The sequence below is a fragment of the Artibeus jamaicensis genome, unplaced genomic scaffold (genome assembly GCF_021234435.1).
Source record: "Artibeus jamaicensis isolate MK-2021 breed Jamaican fruit bat unplaced genomic scaffold, CSHL_Jam_final contig_718, whole genome shotgun sequence".
Taxonomy (NCBI): domain Eukaryota; kingdom Metazoa; phylum Chordata; class Mammalia; order Chiroptera; family Phyllostomidae; genus Artibeus; species Artibeus jamaicensis.
In genome coordinates, this window is record NW_026521936.1 from 3,511,793 (window position 1) to 3,537,806 (window position 26,014).

General features: G+C 57.8%; 1 protein-coding gene across 2 annotated transcripts; it reads right to left on the bottom strand.

The window, feature by feature from the left end:
• Positions 1-1,021: 1,021 nt before the first annotated feature.
• On the bottom strand, positions 1,022-15,032 carry WDR86 (WD repeat domain 86). 2 transcript variants are annotated; one of them, XM_053671824.1, is made up of 7 exons: positions 14,896-15,032; positions 14,412-14,693; positions 9,840-9,981; positions 6,489-6,909; positions 5,637-5,772; positions 2,444-2,547; positions 1,022-1,420 (listed from the first exon to the last, which is right to left on the bottom strand). In XM_053671824.1, the coding sequence occupies exons 2-7, from the start codon at positions 14,572-14,574 to the stop codon at positions 1,361-1,363; spliced, it is 1,026 nt and encodes a 341-aa protein (XP_053527799.1). In that variant the 5' UTR covers positions 14,575-14,693; positions 14,896-15,032; the 3' UTR covers positions 1,022-1,360. The 2 variants fall into 2 exon arrangements, with proteins under 2 accessions (XP_053527799.1, XP_036987881.1); XM_037131986.2 differs by lacking the exon at positions 1,022-1,420 and adding an exon at positions 1,847-2,075.
• Positions 15,033-26,014: the final 10,982 nt, after the last annotated feature.

A 26,014-nucleotide genomic window follows, 5' to 3' on the forward strand; every position in this document is an offset into this window, starting at 1 on the left:
CCAGTGTCCTTTCAGGACTTCCTGTTCTTGTTCCCCCATCCACCTGAATATATCTGTCAGCGGCAAGAAGATACCATCAATGGCAAAGAAACAGCTTCTGGTTGCCTGGTCTTTGTACGCCCAGCATCTAGCCAAGGCCTCGGTGCTGCCGGACTGCAAATCCCCCCCAGGCTGTGCACTGCAAATGCCAAACTGGTTTTCCGTTTCCTCCCCCAACTCCGGGAGAGGCAGGCTGGGGAAGCGAACACTTCCTGGGGACCCTGACTTAGGATCTGTGCGGAGTGGCTGTTCCCAGGCGTGTGTAGTGTGCATGCTTATCCTCTGTCGTGTGTGGACACAACGGGAAATCTCACATGACAGACGAGCTGGTGAGGCAGGAATGCAGTCTCAGCTGGTAGCGTCCCCAGCGAATGGTGACTCAGAGCGCCCGTCTGAAAAGGTGGGTAAATGTGGGCTCAGGTACTCAAGGCGGCGCTCTGCCTGCCCTCCCTCATGTGAACTTCAGCATCCTGGGGAGCCCCTGTGGGGTGAACAGGCCCTGGCTAGAAAGTGGGGTGCCCCCCAGGGAACCCCATATCTCCCAAAGGCTATGTGCTTTGAGTCCCGCCCACAGAATGCTGAGTGAGAGATGCAGCTTCTGCAGGTTCTCACCAGCAAGCCCGTTTTCCTGGGGAGGTCCCTGCACCCCCAAGGCTTGGGGGGTGTGCACCCCTTCCTACCACACCTGGCGCCAGTACTGTGCATGAGGCCTGGACCTGGGCACCCAAGGGAGAATGGGAAGCCCCTCTAGCTGCGCATCTCGCTAATGAAACACCGTCTGCATGGCCACAATGGAGCGCCCACCACTCTGCGTTGAGAGCTGCCTCTGCCAAGGGAGGCTTGTCCTTGGTGAGATGCTGAGTTCTCAAGGGCAGCCAGTGTCTGCTGCAGCTTCTCCTTCTGCACCGGTGGCCAGCCCAGCATGCAGGACACCGTACTGTGGATGCAGAAAGCACGCACAAGCCAGGGGAAGAGCGCCCCCTTCCGGCAAGAAGGGCTGCTGGGGCGGCTCCCCTCGGAGCCTCTCCAGAGGCTGACCCCCCGTTTTCTCCGTGAAGCCCCTCCTGGCTAAGAGTACTCGGGCTGCTCCTGTGTCCTTGTCCCGCCTTCACCACATGGACAGCAGGCCTGGCTCCCAGGCATGTGGCCGGGGGGTCTACTGCCCCAGATGGAGAGAAACAGCCCTCCTCGATTCATGAAGAAATGGGAGCCCTAAGGCGGGGGCAATGGGTCCCTGAGGTCACCTCGCAGCTCGGGGGGCTGGCTCCTTGCTCCCCGGTCTCTTCCATGGCCACTTCCCACACGAATGACCCTGGAGGGGTCATCGGCCACAGCCCCTCATTTCACCCAGGTCCCTTCTGAGCCGAAGCTGACGCTTAGTCTGCAGAATGAAAGAAGTCCCAGAGCACTTTTTTTTTTTTCCAGAGCACTTTTAAGAACGTTTATTTTGGTTCTTTACCAGCATCCTCGGGAAAAACAATTTGCAAAAAGAATAATCTGCGGCTCAGTGGCTTTGTTTTTAAGAAACGTCAGTTTCTCTCGGCAAGAAAGGCTTGCCTTCTGGGAACCTCAGGCACTTGGAGCTGGAGACCCTGGAGGGTCCGGGTGGGCCGCGGTGGGGAGGTCCCGGAGTGCAGGGGGTGGGGCCTGGGTCCCCGGGAGGGCTAGCCGCCTCCTTCCCTCCTTCCGAGGGGCGGCTCGCAGGGGACCGGGGGAGTCTCAAACGTCCACCAACAGGAAGAAAACAGCAAAACAGCGGCGCAGGTCGGGAGCTGGGCCGCCTGGTCCGCTCCGGCCACCAGGAGGCGGGCGCGCGCACTTCGTGGGTCCCCGGATGGGGCCGCGGGCGGGCGGGCGGGCAGGCGGGCTCAGGCCGGCTGCAGGGGGCCGGCGGCGCAGCCCACCTTGTTGCTAAAGAGGCGCGAGAGGCTGCGCTGGGGCCCCGGGCGCGGCGGCTGGGCGCGGGGGAGCCCGCGCACATCCCAGAGGCGCAGCGCGCCGTCGTGCGAGGCCGTGTACAGCACCTGGCCGTGCACCTGCGGGGGGGGGGGACGCGCGCGCGAGGCGTGGGACGGGCGCTGAGGGGCGGCCCGCTACCACTCCCACCCGCGGCCTCACTGCATCACAGCAGCGGTCAGCCACTGGCAGACCCCGCCCTACAGCAGCCACCGCAGGCCCAGGCAGGGGCGCGACAACCAACTACTACCACCGCCGAAGGACAGCGACGGGTCAGCACAGGGGACCCCCGCCTCGGGGAGGAAGGTCTGCCCGTGGCGTGCTGAGGACGTGGGGACCTGAGCTCCTTCCCTTCCCTGCCCTCCAGGGCACGCGGGCGCAGGAGGGCGCGCCCCGGCTCAGCCCTCAATCCGCGGGGCCCGGGGGGCAGCCGGCAGGGAGCACCTACCTGGATGCAGTTGATGACGAAGGCGTGGCCGCGGAACACCCTCTGCAGCGCTCCGGACTCGGCGTCGAAGGCGCGCGCGCGGGCGTCCCCGCTGCCCGTGAACACTGTGGACACACGCGCCGCTGGGCCGCCCACCCGCCCTCTGCGTCTTCCGGACGCCGCGGGGCGGGGGCGGGGGCGGGGGCGGGGCGGGCAGGCCGAACCACCTGGACTGGTTCCCGGGCCCATCCGCCCGCCTCACGAGGATCCCATAAGGCTCAAGTGGGGCACAGAGGCCGCCCCTTGAAAGCAAGGAGGCGGCGCCTTCGCTGAGTACTTTCCCGAGGGGCGTCGGGGTGACCGCCGGGGCTCTGGAAGGGCCCTCTGCGGTCTGCGCACTGTGGCTACTGAACCTTATTCCTGCACTGCGCTTCTCGGGGCCTCCACCCTCCTGAGCCCCACCTGGGCCCAGGTTCCCACGCAGGCCCTTTGGTGGAAGCCGTTGGGGAAGCTTGGCTTCTCTGCCCGGTGTTCCCGCAGCTCCGAAGCCCCTGCCGCAGGGGAGCCACCCCTGCCCCACCATCTGAGCGACCTACTGGGGTCCAGGAGCCAGAAACGCTCCTTCCCTCCACTCCAAGTAATGAACTTGGCCCTCCAAGCAGCGCCCTGCCCAACCTCTTGCAGGTGTCCTCGGAGAACTTCCTAGAGCTTCTCCAAGTCCGCTGTCATTGAAATCACCTGCTGCGCCCGTGAAGACGCACGTTGCTGGGCCCACCTGAGTATCTGATCCAGGCGGTCTGGGTGGGTCCGGGAACCTGCATTTCTGGCCGTTTCCGGGTGATGCTGACACTGTGGTCAGGGTCCACACCGGGAACACGGACCCTCTGGTCCCTTAGCGTCTGGCCCGGGTTGTGCCATAAGCCAGCCGGACACTAGGATCTTAGTGCCACTAGCTCATCTGGCAGGACATTCCAGGAAGTGGAGAGAGACAGGCCTGAAGGGCACCCACACAGGTGTGCTAGCGAGCCCCTGGGAGAAGGTGTGGACCACGGAGCAGAGCTGTCCCACACAAGGGCAAGACACTGGGTGACTGATCCAGCAATTCCCATTAGTCATCGGCTGAGGGCTTCTCATGTGGGTGTCAACGCCCAGCCCCCCCTCTGTCCTGCCCCTCCTGGGAACACACACAGGCAGAAGGCCCAGGGGCTACAGCAAGAAGCACCGTTAACGGAGCACCCACAGTATCCGCTGCACCCACCCTGCGACCTGAACGGCCACAGCAGGCACCCCCCTTCCTGGGTCACCTGCCCACTCCCAGCTTTCCTACTAAAGCCAGCGGCGCTTGTGGCCCTGGAGGGGCGGCTTCATTTCTGGGTCTCTCCAGCTCCTTCCCTGCCGTCCCCTCCCCAGCAACTCAGCCTGACTGCTGGGCTGCCCGTGGGTGGGGGGGAGGGTCAGGAGTTAAGTCTGATCACCCTGCAGCCTTGCTGGCAAAGACCAAGGACCAAGGATCTGAACAGAGCAACAGACGGGGTCCTTGGGATCTCATACAGGGGCAGCTTAGATACCAGCTGCTACCCCAGGGGGGCGCTCTAGGCGACATTCTTTTTTTCAATTAGCGGTCCCCCACTTGGGAGCAGAGCCATAATCACACTTACAGCTCTGGACACAGGAAGAAGAGAAAAATAATCTGTCCGCGTCAGACACCTCAGTCTTGAGGCGTCTCAGGCTCTATTTCCAGAGCTCCACAGTGTCTTCACCTTGCACCTCTGCTGCGAAGTCAACGTGATTTTCCACCCTGACTCTTCCCGCCCCCCAGTCTGCCCCCTCACTCCAGTGTCAGGGAGGTGACTAGGGGGGTCAGTGCCTCTGGGGCTGGCTTCCTGCTGTGTGTGTGTGTAAAGGGGGGGCCGATGGCAAAATGTAACATTGGGGATCACTTGGGGGGAGACATTCAGGAATCTGGGGGTCCCCTGCCACATAGCTGCGGTGAGGTTTGGGGGGCTGCTTCCTGGGAACAGTGGGTGTCTTCTGGGCGTGTCTGGGGTGGAAACACATGGCAAGCCAGTGGGACAGAGCCAGCAAGGCCCGGATGCATGACAGTTTGTGACCTGCGGATGAGCAGCTTGTTGTCCACCTAAGGAGCCATTCCCTGCTTCTTGCTTCACAAGATGACCCTGGCTAATCCTGTGAGCTAGGTCCCCAGGCAAGAGACTATCGTTCAGCCGCTCCTGCGGGCACTGGTCTATAAGGTGTACACCTTGGGTGGTTGCCCTGACTGGTGAGGCTCAGCGCATTGGGCGTGGCTCATCCCGCAAAGCAAAAGGTCACTGGTTCAATTCTCAGCCAGGGCACAGGCCTAAGTTTTGGGCAAGGCCCTCAGTTGGTGGTGTTCGAGAGGCAACTGATTCATGTTTCTCTCACACATCGATGTTTCTCTTCCTCTCTTTCTTCCCCCCTTACCCTTACTCTAAAAATAAATTTAAAAAAATTTAAAAGGTCTTTGGGTAGGGCTTCCAGGAATAAGCTTTAAAGGGGCCTAAACAACTAAGAAACACATTCTTTTGCCCTTCTGTCTTCTTCCTGCCCACCGAAAACAGGATGAGATGGCTGGAGCTCCAGCAGCTATCTTGAACCATGAGGCCCCCTTAAAGCTAGAAGATATGTGCCAAGGATTGTGAAGCAAAGTGACAGGAGGAATCTGGGTGCCTGGTAACTGACAGCTCCTAAAATTCTTCTGAGAGAGAAATAAACCACTACCTCATGTAAATTGCTGCTATCTGGGTTTGCCCTTATCTGCAGTCATGCCTAAATGCCAGGTGATGCCAACCCCACATGGCCCTTAAGCCTGGCTGATCCGTATCACTCTCTGAGAACTAGAATGTGTCCTTGTGACATGCTCTTGACCCCAGGACCTCTGAACTTTCAGGTCGAGGCATGTTCTCGTGGGGTAAAGTTAGGGAGGAGTCCCCACACCCTTACTCGGGCCTTCGTTGTAGATAACACTTCAGACAGGCGCACGTGCGTGGAGGCGGCCCAGCCGCCGCTGCCTTGGGCGTCGACCACCCCGAATGGCAGCTGAGACTCAAGGAGCGAACCTCAGGGAGAAGTGCAGACGCGGAAAGGCCCTGAGCAGGGAGGGCTTGGTGGGAGGTGAGGAGTGGCAGGGGCAGACTGGGGAGGTGCCGCAAGGGGCAGGGGCAGGGCCACTTACAGGTGCCTGCGTGGTACTTGAGGGCGCTCACGCTGTGTCTGTGGGCTGTGAACGTGCGCACTCGCTCTCCTGTGTCCACCAGCCAGCACTTGACAGTCCTATCCGCGCTGCCGGAGTATACGTGTTGGTTCACGAGCTGCGGAGGAAGGACGCTGGTACCGCTGGGCCGCAGTGGGCGGCTCAGAGGCCCCTCCCAGCCTCTGAGCACAAGGGGCGGGGCACCTGCTGGTCTCAGTGGAGAAAGGGGAGGGGCCAGAAATGCCCTGGCCCAGGGGCCCCACCTACGGGCACACAGGTCTCGCTGCTCCCCCTGCTCCACGGGACCTGTGGGGTCAGGCCGTCCAGCAGACCGTCAGGCAGGCCTGGCTTTACATCCAGACCATCACTTTGCCCTTGGCCAGGTCACGGACTCTGCTCCTCGGCAGCTTCACTGTGAATAAGGACCGTGCCGGGTCCTCCTCCTGGGGCCACAGATACGACACGAGCTCGGCCACCAGGGTCCACGGGCTTAGTGCCCCCTACTGCCAGGTGTCAATGAGGCGACTACTGCCCGATCCGGTAGGACCGGTGTCCTCCTAAACAGAGGAAATGTGGACGCAGAGGGACAGCCATGTGGGGATGGAGGGAGGGGGGACCCCTGGCTCTTGGACTTCCAGCCCCTGGAACTGTGAGACAATGCATCTCAGTTTAGGAGGGTTGGTTCCTTCCGAGGACTCCCCCTGGGTGCCCTCTCACTCCCCCTGGGTGCCCTGTGCTGCCCTGCCCCAGAGCACCAGCAGCTCCGGCCGCCTGACAAAGTGCCACAGATGGGGTGTGTGTGTGGGGGGCGGTGAGCGGGCGGGCGGCGCTCACCTCCAGACAGATGACAGAGCCCCGGTGCTCCCGGAACACCCGCAGCTGCGCCCCGCTCAGGATGTCCCAGGCGCGAATGGTGGTGTCCGTGCTGCCCGTGAAGGCCGTGTGGCTGGGCGTGTCCAGCACGAGGCACAGCACGGCCCCCGTGTGGCCCCGCAGCGTCTGGTGGCAGCAGCCGCTGGCCACCTGCCACACCTTGGCCGTGCCGTCCGTACTGCCGGTCACCAGCAGCCCCCCGGCCACGGCCTCCTCCTCAAAGGGAGCCCCTGGGAGGTCCCAGGGGGCGGAGTAGGCCAGAGTCAGCACGCAGTTGCGGTGGCCCCGGAACTCCCGGGACGCCTGCCCCTTGTCCACGCTCCAGGCGCGAGCTGTCCGGTCGTAGGAGCTGCTGAAGAGCTGGTTGTCGGTGACGAGGATCCTGGGGGCAGGAGAGGAAGGTCAGGGGTCAGGCCTGCAGGTGGCCTGGTGGGCAGTAGAGCCCGGCAGGCTGCCCCAGGGTCCCTTTGGCTGGTGTCTTCCGTGGTCAATGAGTCCAGGCAATGGGAAGCATGGAATGCTCCCAGAGAAAGCCATGGGCTGGAGTGCCCCGGCCCCTGTTTCTGGGTTCAGTGGACTGAGTCCCGGCCTGTGAGCCAGATCTCGGGTTTGATTCCCAGTCAGGGCACATACCTGGGTTTCGGGCCAGCCTCCTCCCCCCGCCCCCAGTAGGGGGCGCTCAAGAGGCAACCACGCATTGCTGTTTCTCTCCCTTCCTCCCTTCCCCTCTCTCTCTAAAAATAAATAAAATCTTTAATGAAAGACTTCTGGGGACACAGGACTTGCAGTTTGAAAGCCAGGCAAGGTAGAGCACACTGGTCCCCCCAGGGACAGGTCAGCCTCCAGGGGCCGCACAGGGCCAATGGGACAGAAGAGCCCTGGGGAAGCTGGTGAGCTGGGAGGTGCTTTTGAAGGGCTTTTGTGCCCCCGGACCACAGGCCCACCCTGCTGGCACCCCACAGCAGGGGTCCTGGGTCAGCCTGCGGGTGACTTCTGTGAGGCCAGTGCCACCCACGGGAGGCACAGTCGGACGAGTCTCCGTGGAGTGGGTGTCTGCTGTCAGCCCACGAAGCAGAACCTCACTCTTCATCTGCTCGGACACTCCAGCTCCAGGGGCTGGCCCGGGTGGGGGAAGGGCTGGGCCACCGCAGAGAACAGACCTCCCACCTGCGCAGTGTCCAGGCTCCTCACCTCTGCACGGTTCCTACTTCCCACAAGTCACTAGGAGACGGCCCCGCCGAGGCATGGACGCGGTTTCTGAGCGGCTCCTTCCCTAGTAGATACGGTTTTCACAACGTGTTTATTTCTAGAGGGAAGTGACCGCCTGCAGCCAGGTGCCAGCCACGGGTGACATTCTGGGGACCTGCGTGCTGCCAGGTGTGGCCCGGCCTGAGAGGGCGGGGACGTCAGGCCTGGCGGGCGCCCCCAGGAGCTCACGCACCTGGCCAGGCTCTGAAAACACGGGAGGAAGTAAATTCCCCGTCCTCACCTCAGGGGTGAGAGTTAATTAATAAGGCAACTATCTTCCCAGAGCTACCGCTCAAAAGTAGTGAGTACATGCGTGTGAGAACGTGTGCGTGGTGTGTGTGCACATGGCAGAGCCTAATGGCCCAGATTTCCTCTCGAGAAGTAGCTGATAGTCTCCAGGTACAACCTGAGGGCCAGCTGGTCCCCCGAGACTCGGCCTTCTCCCACCTGTCAGCACTTCCGGCCACTCACAGCTTCACAAAAGGAGACTCCCCCTGGCCCACACTCTTCCTCAGTCACAAACTGGCCCCTGCAGGAGGAGTGCTGGGAAGCGGCCAGCAGGGGCTGCAGGACCCAAGCCCTGGTCCCAGCCCCTTCTCTGCGTGGCCCCGGCCTCCCAGGTATCCAGGCCTTGCCTGCTCTCACTAAGGGTGGGAGGCAGAGGCTGGGCTGCAGGAAGGCAGGGGGCTTGCCTTCTCTACTTGGAACCATCCCGAGCCAACACAACTCTACCATCTTTCTTTTCTTTAAAGATTTTGCTTATTTATTTTTAGAGAGGGGAGGGGAGGGAGAGAAACATCCATGTGTGGTTGCCTCTAGCACTCCCCCTACTGGGGACCTGGCCTGCAACCCAGGCATGTGCCCTGACTGGGAATCAAATTGACGACCCTTGGGTTTGCAGGCTGGCGTTCAATCCACCGAGCCACACCTGCCAGGGTACAGCTCTGCCATCTTTCTACCTAGGGGGTGTTACCGAGTTTCGGCCACGGGCAGCTGGTACTTCAGTTAACGGTCAGTCTGGTCATTCTAGGCGCTTGACCATTAGACCCGTCGGGCCCCGCCCTGACCCAGGCATGCGCAAAGTGGGTGCTGGCAGCGTCCCTTCTGGCTGAGAAGAGCACTCTCCACCAGCCAACCCAGCCTTCCGACCCCTCAAACTCTTGCTGCTGCACTGGGCCTTTCCTCCTTCGGAGGACCCCCCAGGCAGGCGCCCCTCCTGGGCAGTGAGTCAGCAGGAGGGGCCAGGAGTCTGAGACGGCCACGAGTTACATAAACAGCGTCCAGTCGATCTGATCAGTAGAGGAACTTCCCCGGCTCAGTGCAGACCCAAACTCAGTAAGGAAAAATTCAAACTTTCTTGAGAAGGAGGCCAGCGGGGGCAGAAGGTGGGGGGGCAGAGATTTTCAAGTGCACCATAGAGAAGAGAGGTTTAAAAATACCCCGGGCTCCCCTTGGCTGGGTTGCTCAGTTGGTTACAGCGTCGTCCCAATACTCCAAAGTTGTGGGTTCGACCCCTAGTCAGGGCCCATAGAGGAAGCAATCAATGAACGTATGAAAAAGTGGAACAGCAAATTGATGCTTCTCTTTTCCTCTCTTCTCTAAAATGAATACATATAAATTGAAATAAAACATAAAACTACTCTGGGCTTCATGTTCAGACCCACCCCTGCCGGCTCCACCTCCAAGCCCCTAGTCCATCATCAGGTGCCAATGAAGCCATTTCCTCTGGAATCAGGTCTCATCCCAGGAGCTGTGGCCTCTGACGCCTTTCCCTGTGCCCAGCAGGGGGCAGTGGTGCAGCCTGGTCCATGTGTGGGTGGTGCCTCCCAGCCTGACCTGCAGCCCGACCTGCAGCCCGGGGCAGTTAGCACCTGTCACACCTGGGGACACCTCTGTCCTGAGCCTTCCACTACTATGTGCCCCCAATGGCCAACCCACAAGAGCACAGGGGGGCTTCCCCCCGAGAAGCTGCGTTCCTCCAGGGCACAGGCCCCAGGCCTGCATCTCTGCCCCCTGGGGCCGGGCCTCGCTGCCTGGCAGCCCAGGGCCCCCAGCCGTGCCCACCTGTTCACGCTGGACGTGTGTCCCCGGAACACCTGCAGGCACCGCCCGGTCAGCACGTCCCACTTCCTGATGGTGCGGTCAGCGCTGCAGGTGAAGGCCGCCTCGTTCTCCAGCTGGCAGAAGGTCACGTAGCTCTCGTGTCCTGTGGACGAGGGGGGAGGCGTGAGCCTAGGGGGCTGGCTCAGGCTTTAATTCTGGGAAGACCGCTTGAGATGGCAAAGAAGGGAAGAAAGCCCAGGGCAGGAGCGTTCGAGACAAGTCCAGAGTTGACTAGCCCTTTGAAATGACCAGCTAATTCTGGGAGAGTCTGTGGGGTGCCCGGAGCCCCTCAGGGGGCACTCACCCTGTGACCAAACCTTTTTTTTTATGATCACCCAAGGACACGAGGATGTCTTTCCATTGCTTTTCGAAAGATAGGAAGGAAGAGAAACATCGATGACAAGGAGAAGCATCAAATCGGCTGCCTCCCTTATGTGCCCAGACTGGGGATCAAACCCACAACCTAGGCATGTGCCCTGACTGGGAATCAAACCTGAAACCTTTCAGTTATGGGATGATGCTCCAACCAGTTGAGCCACACAGGCCAGGGCTTCCCCTGAATTCTTTTGTTCCCTCCTCTTCATCATCACCTTTCAGCCATCTTCAAACTTTTCAGCTATTGGTATTCACTCAGTCATTCAACAAACGCGACCTTAGGGAGGCAGGAAGTATAAAAGCTAAGGGCCTAGTCCTCAGAGCCCAAACGCCTGGGCTGACCTCCTGGAACTTGCTCACTGGCAAGGTGTCTCCCCTCTCTGTGCCTCGGTTTCCTCATCTGACACAGGGAGAGCAACAATGCCCATCTCGTACGAATGTTGTGCAGACAGAGCAGACGCTGGGTCTTAGCGGTGCTCACACTCAGGAAGAAACACAGCCGTAGGCAGAAGATCAAGTCCCAATTCCTGGACCCTTATAGATATGGTTTGCAGATGTAATTAGGTGAAGGATTCCGAGATGGGGAGATCATCCTGGGTTTTCAGGACGGGCCTCAGTGCAACCACAAGTGAAATAAGGAAGCAGAGGGAGAACCGAGGACAGAGAGAGGACACAGTGAAGGCAGAACGGAGACAGACTTGAGGGTGCCGGCCCTGAAGAAAGCGATGATGCGGCCACAAGCCAAGGCATGCTGACCCACCGCAGTCTCCCTTACAGGTTCCAGAGGTGCACACCCCTGCCAACACGCTGATCTCCGCCCAGGGACACTGATTCTGGATCCCCAGCCTCCAGAACTGTGCAAGAATGAGCTTCTGCCGTTCCAAGGCGCCCAGTGTGATCACTGGTCACAGCAGCCACAGGGAACAACACAGGTCCAGAGATGAGGCAGCCGCGCTCCCTGATGTCGGAGGGGGACGCCGCCCAGGAGAGATGGTCAGAGGGCCTGGCACGTGCAGGGCAGAGGGGGAACGGTCCCCATGGCGCTGTGTGGGGAGGAGAAAGGCATCTGGGAGAGGACACCGCACTCCCAAGGCCTAAGTTCAGGGGTTTGGCAGAAATGGTGGATGAGGTAGAGACATAGCAAAGATGGACATCTGGAACCGAAGGAGGGCTGCACAGTCTGGGGTCTCAGCCTAGTGCACTGGTCATCCCTCTTGTCTACCCGGTTGTCAGGTCTATTAAAGATCACCCTCGTGCCCGGGCTGGTGTGGCTCAGTGGACTGAGCGCTGGCCTGCAAACCAAAGGGTCGCCCGTTCGATTCCCAGTCAGGGCACATGCCTGGGTTGTGGGCCAGGTCCCCAGTAGGGGGCGCGCTAGAGACAACCACACATTGATGTTCCTCTTCATCTCTTTCTCCCTTCCCCTCTCTCTAAATATAAATAAAATCTTTACAATTAAAACAACCAACATTGCCCTATTTGCGGAATTGGAATCGGGACCCGTGTTATTAAGCTGCCCCAGGAGACCTCGGTCCCCGTCAGGGCCTGCCCTTCAGACAAAGATGTTTCCAGCTCGGATTACAGCTGCCTGCCGTGAACTGAAGCTGAGTCTCTCTGAGGGGGATTCAGGCACCAGAAGGTGAACAGAATCACAGGGGTGTTGGCTGTAGGACTCTTTTCACAGGTGAGAAGACCGATGAATTCAAATTCCCACACATTTGGGAGACGTATTTACTACACTAAGGATTTTGATTGGATTTTAAAATTTCATGTAGATGTCCAGGATCAGGCAGATGAGGATTTAGAATCTCCTGCACAGTTTCAGGCTAACTCATGCTTTTCTGGGGGGTTGGAGGGCTGAGTTTAAGCTTAGCTACTCTTGGAGGGATTCAACTTCCTGACTTCCAAGAAACAGAATTTATTTAAAATTAAGAGAGAAATGGTTTTCAGTCTTCTTGGGTAGCCTATACCAGGCCTCTGAGAAAACAACATTTGCGTGAATTAAATAAACACTTGAAGAAACTGGAGATGATGTTTCCCTTGAAAACCACGTCAGTTTAAAAGTCGAGGGCAAAGTGTGTTTGGCAGAACACAGCTCAGTTTCTGGCCAACGCTCCGAGTTTATCAACTGTGTTAGGATCATCAACAAACTCTCCTGGAGACCAGACCTGTCGGTAGGAGGGCACAGCACCGTGGGGGGCTGGCTGGCGGGCAGCCCTGAAGGTGAGGAGGTGCCACCCCGCTGGCCCTGCGCAACCTCAGGTCCCGCAGTCCTCCAGGGACGCAGGGCGGACTGACCCAGGCCCCCCAGACAGTCTGTCTACCTTGGGAGGCATCATCCCCATGGAGACTGCTTCCTCCCGTCTCACCGGAAGTACCAAGTACAAGTGTGAATCAGGCCAAGAAAAACACAGAGAACCGAGTACATGAGGGCACCTGCTGCCAGTCCACCAGGGATGCCTCGGACCATGAGATACGTACAGGGCTGCTTTCTCGACCCATGAAAGTTAAAAAAAGTGTGTATATGTGTATGTATATATATATATATATATATACTTTTATATACATTAAAAGTGTTTATATATATAAACATTGATTGCAAATCAGTAACCATATAACCCATAAACAAAGACTTAAGAGGTGATAATAAGTTTTTCCATGTGAAAAAAAAACCCTCATCTTTTAAGCAGGGTCAGGCTGACCCTCTGCCCCGTCAGGGACCTGGCCCTGAGCTGGCCGAGGCTCCCAGCAGTGGTCAATGTTTCCCTCTCTGCCCCCCCAACCCCCCTCCCCCGCGTGGACAGCTCCTTCTTCTGTGTGCCAAGCACCCACTGGGAACTCAACACACAAGCCAAGTGAGGCCTGGCCCAGAGCCCCTCCAGAGAGGGGCCATGCGGGCTGCAGAGTGTGTCCTTGACCCCTGACCCTAATCTACAGACCAGAGACAGGGCTCCACCCCCCTGAGGCCCATGACCCTGGCGCAAAGGCCCCGCCCCAGCCTGGGGTTGGATGAGGGAGGCTGAAGGGGAGGAGCGGCTTGGGGGAGCCAGGGCCCATCACGCCTCCAGGGACCACAGCGCCTTGGCAGCTTGCTGTTGGATTTGTGCAGAATAAGCAAAAAAAAGCCAAACTCAAAATATTTTCGAAGGGATGAAGAGTGCAGATAAGATGCAGTTATTATGTTCAAAAGAACACGCTGAGGCTCTGGGGTTCCTGCCGAGGTCGTGGGGGCCTTCCTTACACCCTGGGACCAGTTGGAAGTCGAAGCGCCCCTCCGCGGCCAGGAGGGGCTCAGGGCCGGGGGTGCAGGGCGAGCAGCCGCAGGTGAGCTGGCCCACACCTCCGCGACTCCGCATGGAGAGTGGTGCCCCCCCGCCCCCGCCCTGCTCCTCCTCAAGTCTTTTCTGTCTGTCCCTCCGGGCCACCCTCTGCGGCAGCCCGGTCCCTGGCCCAAGACTTGATATGACGGAACAGGGACCCGGGGGCGGGGGGAGAATTATACCCACCTCCCCTGAGGAAGTGCACAAGTACAGACTGATGTGTTTGTAAAACTTTTACGAAACTCCTGCTATTTCACCCGGTTTCCAAGTAGGCTGAACTGCAGATGCGACGAGGCAGCCGAGAGCAGGGCATGGCGTCCGGATGGGAGAAGGGGTTCAAACCTCACCACCATCTGCGCCAGCTGTTACTTAACTCCGTGCCTCAGTTTCCCTGTCTGCACGAGTGGGATAGGAGGAGTGTGAGGGCTGCCCACTGTAGTGCTCGGCGGAACCCACGGCACCAACGGCCCTGAGAGAGATGTCCAGTCAGAGATGACCTGGCCAGTGAGAGGCCCGCCACGGTGCTGAGCACCTGAGGGCGCACAGGTGCGATTTCTTTGTGCTTGTGAAAACTGTTTTAACGGAAACGATGGCACGCAGCGGGCTGAGCTGTGGCCTTGGCCCCGCAGAGGGCGCCCGCCGACCCACTGACCGGGATCGCCGCTCGCCCTGTGCCCCCACCCCGCGCGCCCCCCACTGGTCGGACGCCGGGCGTCGGGCGGCGCGCTTCCGCGAGTGTACGGGGAGCCGTGGGGGCTGGACTCTGGGGAAGGGGCCTGGGGGTGGCGAGCAGACGGAAAGGACAGAGGTGGAGGGCCGGGGAGCGCGGCGCGTCTACCTTGCAGGAGCGCACAGCACCGGCCGTCCGTGGTGCTCCAGAGCCGGGCCGTGCCGTCCTCGCTGCCGGTCAGCAGGCGCTGCCCGTCGGGGCTCAGGCTCAGCCAGTTGATGCCCCCGCGGTGCTCTGCGCAGACCCTCAGGGCCGACCCGCCGCCCCCCATCCTGCCGTCGGGCGGGGAGGCGAGGAGGGAGCCGCGTCTGCTACGGGGGAGAGCCCGGGCACCCGCGCTCCCTGCGGCTTTGTCTCGCGGTCATCGCGGGGGGCCGGGGCCCCGGGTTCCTGTGGACGGCACAGGGTGCGACAGCGTGAAGTGGGGGACCCTCGCTCCAGGGCCGCCCACTCGGTAGCCCAGTCCACGGACCCAGCGGGCGCTGCGTTGGCGGTCCACTTGCGACCCCCATTCCTCTGATGGGGCAGTCCCAGCCCCAAGGGCGCAGAGCGCCGCCCTTCCTCACGCTTCCTCGGAAGACCCGCACCCCACCTGAGCGGGCCCCCCTCCGGCCCAGGCCAGCGGGGAAGCGGCGATTTGGGGCGCGCTGGGAAGCCCGGATCTCTTCGCGGGGCGCTGGCAGTGAGGCGAACACGGGTAGACGGGCGCCCCGAGCCCCACGCGCCCTCTCGGGCCAGCGCCGCGCGCTCAGACCAGCGGAGCGCGGAACAATACAGCCCAGACTGGCTCCTCCTCAGAGACCACCCCCCAACCTGTCCCCTCCCACTTCTCGGGCTTACGCTCCAGACCCCACCCCCAGCCCGGGTCCCTAGGGACGCACCGCGGCCCACGCACCCAGCTCCCGAGGGGTCGCCTCCACGCGCGAACCTCTGGGCTGCCCCGGCTGCGCCTCCAGGCTCTCGGGACGCGAGAGGAGGGGGAGGGAGAGGAGGGGGTGGGGAGGCTCGCACGCCCGGTAACTCGGGGCGGTGGCTGCGCGCTTCCACCTGGCGAGTTTGCTTCCTCTAGGCTCCCAGCCCTGAGGACCCTACCCGAGAGGCTTTCGGGGGACTTGGGGGCGGCCCCCTTGTTGGAGAGTGCCCAGACCGCCCTGGCTGGGAATCACGTGCACCCCAATTCTAAAGCTGTCCCGCGGGGAGGGCGTGGAGGACCGGTGTCCGGGACGGGATGCTGGCTCCGGCGGAGGGGGCGGTGGCGCTTGCACCCAGCGGAGGTCAGGGTCCCTCCCTGCGCCCCGCCCACCGCTCCCGCCTCTTTCGGCGGCCACCCCCCCCCAGTCCGCTCCTCCCCACCCCATCGCGGAGCCCACTCAGCGCGCCGCGCGCCTCGGAGGGTCCCCCAAGATCGCTGCAGGAACCCCGACCCCGGAACGCCAGGCGGCTGGTTCTCATTAGAGCAGTTCCGGCGCCGACTTCGCGGGGGGCGGGGAGGGGTGATCCCCAGCTCGGATCCTCCAGGTCCTAAAGGCAACAGGATTTCCGGAGCCCTCCAGGGTTCTTCGGGGAGGCTAACTGGGCAAAGCTGGGTTGGGATTTGCGATTGTGTGTGGGAGGCGGGGGCGGGGGTTGGTGAGCAGGGTGGCTTTGGAACGCCAGTCCTCATCACGACAGCGGGACCTTCTCCCAACGGCTGGCCATATGCAGACTTCGAAAGAAAACTCCATGACGGGGTCCCACAGGGTGGTTTATCCCCCACGCGGCCTAACGGGAGACACCCGAACTGGTGGGTCCGCTTGACGTTCAACTTCGTAGGCAGCGAGGGGGAAGGGCCACCGAAGGGTTAGGGGGCGGGGGACAGTGGGATTTGAACTCATCAAAGACACTGGTGGAGGTGCGTTAAAGGGACGCAGGAGGCGGGAAGGCAGAAAGCGAGCCCGTTCCACAGGGGGGCTGATCAGAGCCAGATGCATGCGGGGAGGAAAGGAGGACCCTGGAAGTCTCCAGTGTGCTGTACTTTTATTTTTACCGCGCACCAGCACAAAACATACTGTGCCATTAAAAAGGAAAGAAAACTTTCACCCTGGCTGGTGTGTCTCAGTGGATTGAGCAGCGGCCTGAGAATTTAAAGGTTCCATTCCCAGTCAGGGCACAGGCCTGGGTTGTGGGCCAGGTCCCTGGTTGGGGGGGTGTGCGAGAGGCAACGGACTGATGTTTCTCTCCCTCCCTTCCCCATTCTCTAAAAATAAATAAATAAATAAATACATTTAAGAAAGAAGCTTCAGTGTTATTACTATTATTATTAGTGCTTGGAGGACAATTATCAGACAATTAAAATTATCGCTGGGAGAGTAATGCAGGGCCCTGTACCCTTAAAGCCCTGTACCAGGGCGTCCCCGAGGCATCAAGTGGCCAGAAGTGGCCAGAAGTGGCAGGACAGAGCGCCAAGGAGGAGGGACCCCTGGAGACCCACAGAGGGTGCCTCTCAGGTATGCATCTGGGACTTACCAACAGGGCACACAGATGTGCACAGGTCTCACCTTGTCAGCACTGCCAGGATCCAGAGAGGGAGGGGACTGGCGAGGGACGTCAGAGGGAGTCCCCTTGTCCCTGTGTGAGGGTCCAGGGCCAGGCTGAGCTGGACGCCTGGGCTCAGGCCGGCTCCAGGCCCTGCATCCCCCTCATTCCCAGAATGACACTCAGTCTGCTCCAAGGGGTCACTGTCCACTCCAATCAGGTTCAAGATTAAAGAGGAAGTGGGCTCAACAATCAAACGTCCCTCTCCTGCCAAGAAAATCTTTGTGTTGGCCACAGCCTCCAGCCACTGGCGTCTGAACTCAGAAGTTAGGTCTCCTGCGCCTGTGGCCCAGAGGGAAGCGGGAGACTGGCCCTGCATATGGCTCTCTGAGGTCACCCCGCCGTGGGGACGGGAATGTTTGGGTCCTTCGTGGGCGTCTGGCTCCTCTGTAGCGTGCCAGCCAGCTGCCGAACACCCCGCCCACCCGCATGTCCACTGGCTCTCCCCCACAGACGCCCTGGGCAGCCTCAGAGCAGCGTCAGAGGCCACCGGGACCAGAGGAAGGTGGCTTTCACACAGCCTTCAGAACCCGCTGGCTTTGCCTTCTGTCTCCGCCTGAGATGGAGCCACAGGGGTTAGAACTGCCTCTTCCCACCCGAAACGGCCCAACACCTCACACACAAAACACACAAAGCAGTGCTTTTCAAGACAGTGGACATCAGGCAGTGAAAGACAGAAATTCCTGAGGGACAGGGGGAAAACGAGGGGCACCCTGAGACAGGCCCAGCGCAGGGCCCCCGAGAGCACGTCCAGACCACCGCGCAGGAGCGGGGAGCTGGGGTGGAGCCCAGGGGACTCCCTGAGTTGCCGAAGCAGCTGAGCATCCGGGAGGCATCAAGTGGCCAGAGGTGGCAGGACAGAGCGCCACGGAGGGGGACCCCTGGAGACCCACAGAGGGTGCCTCTCAGGTATGCAGCTGGGACTTACCAACAGGTGCATGTGGGCAAACTCCTCCAGGTGGGAAAGGAAGTAGAGGTGACTGCCCAACCCCCACACGGGCTGAGTGGGCAGCAAGAACACGAACACCATCACCGTGACCGTCTTCCGTGTGCTCAGCGTGATGCGGGTGCATGAACAATCCCTGAAATTAAACAACGACAGCCCTGCAAGGGGTCAACTGCAGATTGGTTAGGAAAAAATAAAATAAAATGTGAGTAAATTTGAAGGCATAGCAGTAGGACTTATCCAAGACAAAAAAAAACACAAAAACCCAGAGAAAATAACATTTAAAAAGTGGGAAGAGCAGCAGTGAATTGTGGGACCGATTGATGTTTCTCTCCCTCTCTCCCCCTCCCTTCCCCTCTCTCTAAAATAAATAAATAAATATAATGTTTTAAAAATATTTTAAAAATAAACACAAGCTCCATTAAGAAGAATATATAGCCTGGCCAGGTGGCTCAGTTGGTTGCAGGTTCAATTCCCAGTCAGGGCACATACCTAGGTTCCCAGTTCGATCTTCAGTCAAGGAGTTCGGGAGGCAACCAATCAATGTTTCTCTCTCACATCGATGTTTCTCTCCTGCTCTGTCTCCCTCCTTTCCTCTCTTTACCTACTTGGGCAAGGGTCGGGGAAAAAAGAAAAAGAATATATAATCTGAATAACCCTACATCTATTTTAAAAGTTGAATCTGTATCTAAAACCTTTCCATAAAGAAAACCTAAGGCCCATTTGGCTTCAGTGGGGAACTGTACCAAACACTTAAGGAAGGAAGAATATCAATTATCCACAAATTCTTCTAGAGAAGAGAAGAGGAGAAATAACTTCTAGTTCATTCCATGAGGCTACTATTACTGTGATATCAAAATCAAAGATATTATAAGAATGGTGTTCCTGGTCTTGCTGCCCACTCAGCCCGTGTGGGAGTTGGGCAGATACCTCTACTTTCTTTCCCACCTGGAGGAGTTTGCCCACATGCATCTGTTGGTAAGTCCCCAGCTACATACCTGAGAGGAGACTTCTGTGGGTCTCAGATGAACACGGATGCAAAAATTCTAAACAAAACTTTAACAATAGACTTCAACAATATATAAAAACCATAAGGTATCATGGCCACGTGAGGTTTATCCCAAAAATTCAAGGTCAGTTCAACATTCAAAAAATCAACCCATGGATAGTCCAAGGATAGAAACAGAGACCCGTGGAATAGAATCAAGAGCCCAGAAATAAACCCATAACCTGGGGTCAATTTGTCTCCACCCAGGGGGCCCAGACAATTCAATGAGACCGAGAACAGTCTTTTCCAAAATTGGTGCTGGGGTAACTGAACAAGCAGCACGTGCAAAAAATGAACTTGGACCCTGTGCCTCACCCCACATACAGAATTAACTCAAAGCGGAGCGTGGACCTAAGTGTAAGAGCTGAAGCCGTGCCACTCTTAGGAGAGAATGTAGGTGTAAGTGTTTGCAGGGAACCGATCTGTTTGCCGATGGCAGAGGTGGCTCCGCCCTGCATCGGAAAGTCAACAGCAATGAAGGGGAGGGCAGGCGCCAGACCCTCAGACCAGTCTTCTCGTGGGAACCAGACCCAGAAAATGCATCCAGACTGTTTTGGCTCTGGCTCTGGCTAAAACTCCCTGGCCGTGGTCTGAAACAGTCGACGTTTATTGCCTATCTTCAAGGTAATTTCCAAAGCTGGTATGAACTTCCCCAAGAATGGAGCTAATCAGCACGCAAACCTTTCCCTCCTGCATTTGTTATTTTCGTTTCCTTGATTGCACCTAAAAGGTAGACAACAGCATTCTATGTAATAGATAATAAGTCTTTCTTTGATGTAAGACCCGAGAAAAACAATAAAAGCCTGTCCAGGCGAGGGTCGGGGCGCCCTCCCCTTGAGAGAAGTGTCCACAGGACTCCCATCCTAAGAGAGTACCCGTTCGGCCCCTTTTTCTCCACAGAGAGGCTGCAATAGCAGCCTCTCTGCATTCGTTCTTGTCTTCATCCACACACCACACAGATTCTGCAGGACGGGATCTGCAGCAGATGTTCATGACCTTGGACTAGGAAATCATTTCTTAGATATGAAACCTAATGCATAAATAAGCAAACAAACTATAACTGGAAAAATTGGACTTCATCCAGATGAAAAACTTTTACGTTTCAGCGTACCCTATCAAGAAAATGAAAACTCAGTCCTCAGAATGGGAGAAAATATTTGCAAATTGCATCTCTGATAAGGATTTAGTATCCAGAGTATACTTGAAAAACTCTCACAACGTAACTATAAAGAGACGAATATCCCCATTTTTAAATGGGCAAAGAGCCCTGGCTGGTGTAGCTCAGTAGATTGAGTGCGGCCTGCAAACCAAAAGGTCCAGGGTTCAATTCCCAGTCAGGGCACATGCCTGGGTTGCAGGCCAGGTCCCCAGTAGGGGGCACACAAGAGGCAACCACACACTGATATTTCTCTCCCTCTCTTTCTCCTTCCCTTCCCCTCTGTCTAAAAATAAATATAAATTAAAAAATAAAATACAAATCAAATAGGCAAAGATTAGAATAGACATTTCCCCGAAGAAGGTGTGCAAATCAGACCGTGAAGAGACACCACTCACTGTGAGGGAAAAGCACGTTGAAACCGTAGTGAGGCACCAGACGCACCTATCAGAACAGCTGAAACGATCCAGGAATTCCCGTTGGCAGCGCGGTGGAGCCTCGAGACCTTTTCACATGCGTCTGATGAGAAGAGGAAATGGCAGGAGCACTTGGAAAAACACTTTGGCAGTTTCTTGAAGAGTTCAACACACCTACCACGTGACTCGCCCATTCCTCTCCCCCCAGAGGGATGCAAGCACGTGGGTCCATATGCAGACTCACTCACGAATTTGCGTGAGTTTTATTTCCAATAGTCACAAACTGGAACCCGCCCAAGCGTCATGCGGAGAATTCAGCTCTTGCTCCACGTGACTACTGCCCTGCCATTTGATTGGCCACGTGGTCGTTGGGGACTCTCCTCTGGTGCCTGCAGCTCCAGGAAGGGGGTTCTGATCTGATTCCTCCTTCATTACGGAGCTTCCCTTTGTTGCGAAGGGGACAACGACAAGAAAAGTGTCGTGTGTCCCCCCCCCCCCCCCCCCCGCATTGCAGATTCCAGCCTTTCTGAGGCAGACGGAGGGACGCCCCGGGGCGGAAGGCCTTCCAAGGTCCCCGACCCTCCACTGGGCAGGTGTCAGCCTCGTGGGTCTGTGGTTTCGGGCCAAGTCCGTCAAGTCCTTTTCCAGGTAATTCCCTGAAACGCCCGCCGCGCACACCCTACCAGCATGCCGCGGATCACGGAGAGGTAAAACCGGCCTCCCCTTCGCCACCTGACGGCAGGGTGACGGTTTACAAGGCTGGGAGAACCTTCTTTTCTAAACATGTTACCCACCCATCCCCCAAAATACAACACAAAAACAAACAAAATCTCCTGTGCTCTTGGAATTTATATATTATTTCATTATAATCAAGGGACGAGGCAGGAACTGTGTTCAGCACATGGTGTGATAACTTTTAACTTTCGTAATAACGTCTCAGGTTATGTATTATCTCCCTGATTTTACTGACAAGGAAACCGAGGCCCCGAGAGGTCACGTGGACCAGGTTGCTCAGCCAGCGAGTGGGGATCTAAGGTCTCTGACATGTGAGGGGTCCATAGTCTCAGTGAGGGGTCCGCCAGTGACGGAGAATGAGGGCAGAAAGGAGAAGGCCGCCCCTTCGTGCCTACATTTAGAAGGCTCCCTGTCCTTCCTTTTGCTCCAATCCCACTGCAATTTCCTAGAGAGAGACTTGGGCAGAGGTCTGGCCAGGGTGCCGTCTCCTGAATAATAAAATGAGGAATGTGGTCCTGGCTGGAATGGCTCAGCAGATTGAGCACCAGTCTGCAAACCGAAAGGTCACTGGTTCGATTCCCAGTCATGGCACATGCCTGGGTTGCAGGCCAGGTCCCTGGTTGGAGGCATGTGGGAGACAAACAATTGATGTCTCTCTCATACATCGATGTTTCTCTCCCTCTCTTTCTCCCTCCCTTCCCCTCCCTCTAAAAGTAAATAAGTAAAATCTTTCTTTAAAAAATGAGGACTGTGAGCGCCGCCCCTAAGTGCGTCCCTCTGAGGGTGGAGACAGGCGAGATGATAACCAGTCAGTTCCTCGGTGCCTGATACACCCGCGCCACCCCAGTGAGAGAGAGCGCAGCCTTCCTGCACGTGGGCACCTCTCTGGTGGGCAGCATTTACTATTCTCACGCAACACCCCGAGACATCTTGGTTGGAGTGCGTGTGTGCTCCTGTGTGCCTGCGCGTGCTGTGCGTGTGCGTGGGGGGAGTAGGCGGGACCCTCGGGGAGCTCGGTGTAGCAACATCTGTTTCCACTCACTCCAGAAGATTCCCAGCTGCCCACCAAATGATGCATTTGCTTGCTCTCCGTGGAGATTCTGAAGCTAAGCTGAACTCCTACAGGCGTTGTTAATCCCACAAAGGGCATTTTACAGGACATTAGCGTCCTTCCAAAGGGAAGCCCGGGCCAGCTGAGCCCCTCTCTGCACCTGCCTTTATTTTGGTGGGAACAGAACAGAGGAGCTGGTGGGGGGTCAGTCGGGATCTTTGCTGGTGGTGAAAGAAACCCAGTTTGGTGAGTTTAAGCAAGAAAAGGGGATTCATTGGGAGGAAACCAGGTGAAGGAAGACACAAACATCCAGGTTTAAAGAAGAGTGAAGCCAAGAGCAGCGTGGCTCTGTGGATTGGGCGTCCTTCTGCAAAGCGAAAGGTCGCTGGTTTGATTCCCGGTCGGGGCGCGTGCCTGGGTTGCAGGTTTGGTCCCTGGTCGGGGTACATACGAGAGGCAGCCGATGATGTTTCTCTCTCACAGCGATGTTTCTCTCCCTCTCTTTCTCCCTCCTCTCCCCCTCTCTCTAAAACTAACTAAATAAAATATTTAAAAAAATAACTAAAGAAGGATAAGAACTAGGGAAAGGCCCCCCGGGGGGAGGGGGAGTCTCAGCAGTCAGAACTTGTGGAATTTGTCTCTCTGATGCTGAGACTCGACATGGCTCCCGCCGCCCTCTCTCAGGTGTGATTTGACACCAGACTTCATTTCCGAGGAGAGAGAATTTAATTGCTCTACCTGACCTGTCCCTGGGTTGGGGGCAGGGCCCTGACACTGACTGACTGCTCACATCGACAGCCGACAGCCGTCGTGGTGGGTGTCGCTCCCTGCCGGCTGCGGTTTGGCTTCCCTGTGCCAACGCACAAGCCCCTTCTTTCCGTGGATGCATGTCCAACAGCAGCCCTGCTTTCCAGGGGCTACCCCGTGGGAACCCCGCATGCACTGCTCCACTCCCAAAGGCAGGTCCCCAAAGGAAGGGACTCTGAGTCAACAAAGGCAGCCCCCAGTCTTTGGGTGGAGGGTGGGATCACACAGTGGAGACCCCACGAGTGAACCCCTTCATCTCTCAGGGCTTCAGTGTCATTACACGTCACTTTAGGAGCCACAGCCTTGTCCTGCCGCCCTGACACTTGGGTACGTGGCCACCAGACACCCTGCTCCTGCCCTCTCTAATCCAAATGCCTGAGGCGTCTCCGTGGCTTCCAATGGAGCCACTTTGCCTTGGAAACTTTTACCATTTTTCTCCCACGAGGAGCCACAGTGACGGCAGCATCTGAGGTTTTAGAACAACCTTGTAAGTCTCTTTCTCCCACTGTAACAGCGAGAGGATAACACAGCCACCTCATCGCCTATAACAATAGTTTGACCTCGTGCTTGGGGTGCAGTAGTTGTTCAATAAATGTCAGCTGCGTCGTTACGGGTGATGCTGGTATTTACCGACAAGCAAGTGTGGCCAGGCCCTGCTTTATTCGCCCGGTGCTCGGAATGCACTAAAGGTTCCTGTTTAAACGAGGGATGTTCACATCATCTCCCCCGCAGAAAGTTTACCTTGGCAGGAGGCCACCGGCCTGGCCCCATGGGACGTCATTAGCAAGAATCCCAGGGAGCTCCTTGTCTTCTCTGTCAGAGGCATACGTTGAGGATGTAGCTCCTGACATGCCGCGTCGTGGGTCCTGAGGATGCCGGGAAGAATTTCGCTCTGGCCGGAGTCCCAGGAATTGCTCTGCTCCTCCTGGGAAACTGGTTTCTTTTATCTTGCGGGCTCTGCCTCATGGAGCCCTGCCCGCTCTGCTGCTTGCTTTGGCCCAGGCCGGAGTCTCATTCTAGCAAAGAATCAGGCCTTGGTGCTGCATATAATTACACTGTGGGTGCATGCTTACCCCGGCTTCACTTTTTTCTTCTACCTTTTATCTTTTTTTTTCCAATTTTTTTATCTATTGATTTTTTTTTAGAGCGAAACATCCATTTGTTGTTCTACTTACTGATGCACCCAGTGGGTTTATTGTTTTTTTTTTTAAAGATTTTATTTACTTATTTTTAGAGAGAGGGGAAGGGAAGGAGAAAGAGGAAACATCAATGTGTGGTTGCCTCACATGCGCCCCCTACTGGGGACCTGGCCAGCAACCTAAGCATGAGCCCTGACTGGGAATTGAACCCATGACCCTTTGGTTCACAGACCGGCACTCAATCCACTGAGCCACACCAGCCAGGGCCATTGGTTGGTTCTTGTAGGTGCCCTGACCAGGGATTGAACCCACAAACCCACGGCCTTGGCATATGAGGATGTTGCTCTAACCAACAGAGCTACAGGGCAGAGTCTCCATCTTGTTTTTTCAGTGAGATGGATACCCTCTCTGACCTTGGTGTCCAGCCCCTTCGTAAAGCGTAAAGTGGCACTTGAGCGCCCCCTCTCTGCGTGGAGGGCTGCTGCCACCTCCGGGGGCTCCTCTCTCCTGCCCACCCCCCGTATCAGGGTGGTGCCCATTCTGGCTGCTCTCTCTGTCCAGTGGTTCAGGTCTCCCGGGGTCCAGGGCAGCTGGGCCCAGCCGTGAAGTGAACAGGCTCTCCTGCTCCCTGTGCCCGAAACCCAGGGGCAGCCTCCCCCATCTCCCATCGCAGCTCCCAGGTGTGGGGGCTGGGGGGCAGGCAGCGTGTGTGCAGAGGGCAGGGTTTGTCGGTCCTCTTGCCCGCTGTCCCAGCTTTGACTGGCCAACCTGAGCAGTCCCATATAATCACCAGATCCTCCGTGGTTGACCATGGCCTCTCCCACATGGTTGATGCCCCCCTCCTGCTTCCCATCCAGGGTGTCCGGTCCCGGGGGTCCCGGACAGGCATGGACCAGGAGCAAGCACATCTCCACAGCCTGAGAAAGGGGCTGGTCTCAGCTTCCAGAGGGGCCTTCCCCAAACCCGCAGGCCCCCTAGGGACACACTACCGCCTGCCTGGCCCCTCTCAGGCAGAGTCCCCACCCAGGGCCCTCGTCAGCGGCATGTGGGGGGTGTCTTCCATAGCTGAGTCCAAAGAGGGGCTTCCCCGCGGGCAGCAGGGGGGCCAGGGGCCTGCCTTACAAAGGTGCTCATCTTGTAGGTCCAGCCTTCATGCCCCTCGGTGCAAGCCACTCCCTCTGGTGCCACCAGGCTGCCCTCAGACTGGGGCTCGGGAAGTCGGGGTTCAGCTAGGTCCTTGTTCCGGCTCCCCGAGTCCCCCTGTGCCCTTTAAATGCCCTCAGTTGTCACTGCACAGCATTTGATGGGACACCAAATGAGATCAGTAGGTGACAGATTCTTCAGGCAAGGGAAGGCATGGCAGGTCAGACCTACAGGTTCCTCTAGCATTCGGAGGGTCTGGACACCCAAATCACCTGCCCGCAGCCCTCAGTACCCCAGCACAAGGGGCCGGAGTTCTGTTTTTACTGTGGGGAAACATGCAGAACGTGGGTTTACTGTGTGGGCCACCCGCCACTGCCCCCACCGACGCCCCCGGAACTTTCTCATGCATCTTCCCAAAGTGAAACGCAGGAGTTAAAAATTTAAAACTCTCTCAGAGCAAACCCGAGTTAGTTTCTTGGGGCAAACAAAGATATGCAGGGCTTCCGTTCTCTGCTAGTAGGGCCAAGGCAGGAGACAGGAGGCCTTGAAAATGTGGGGAGCCCCCACGGGTGCAGGGGACCAGCTGGGCTCAGCTGGGCTCACCTGGCGTGGGGCAGGGAGGCTCGGGCAGGGGGCAGGGGAACAGGCCACTCCTGATCCAGTCCTCTGCTCCCCAGGGAACCACTGCGCTGGGCC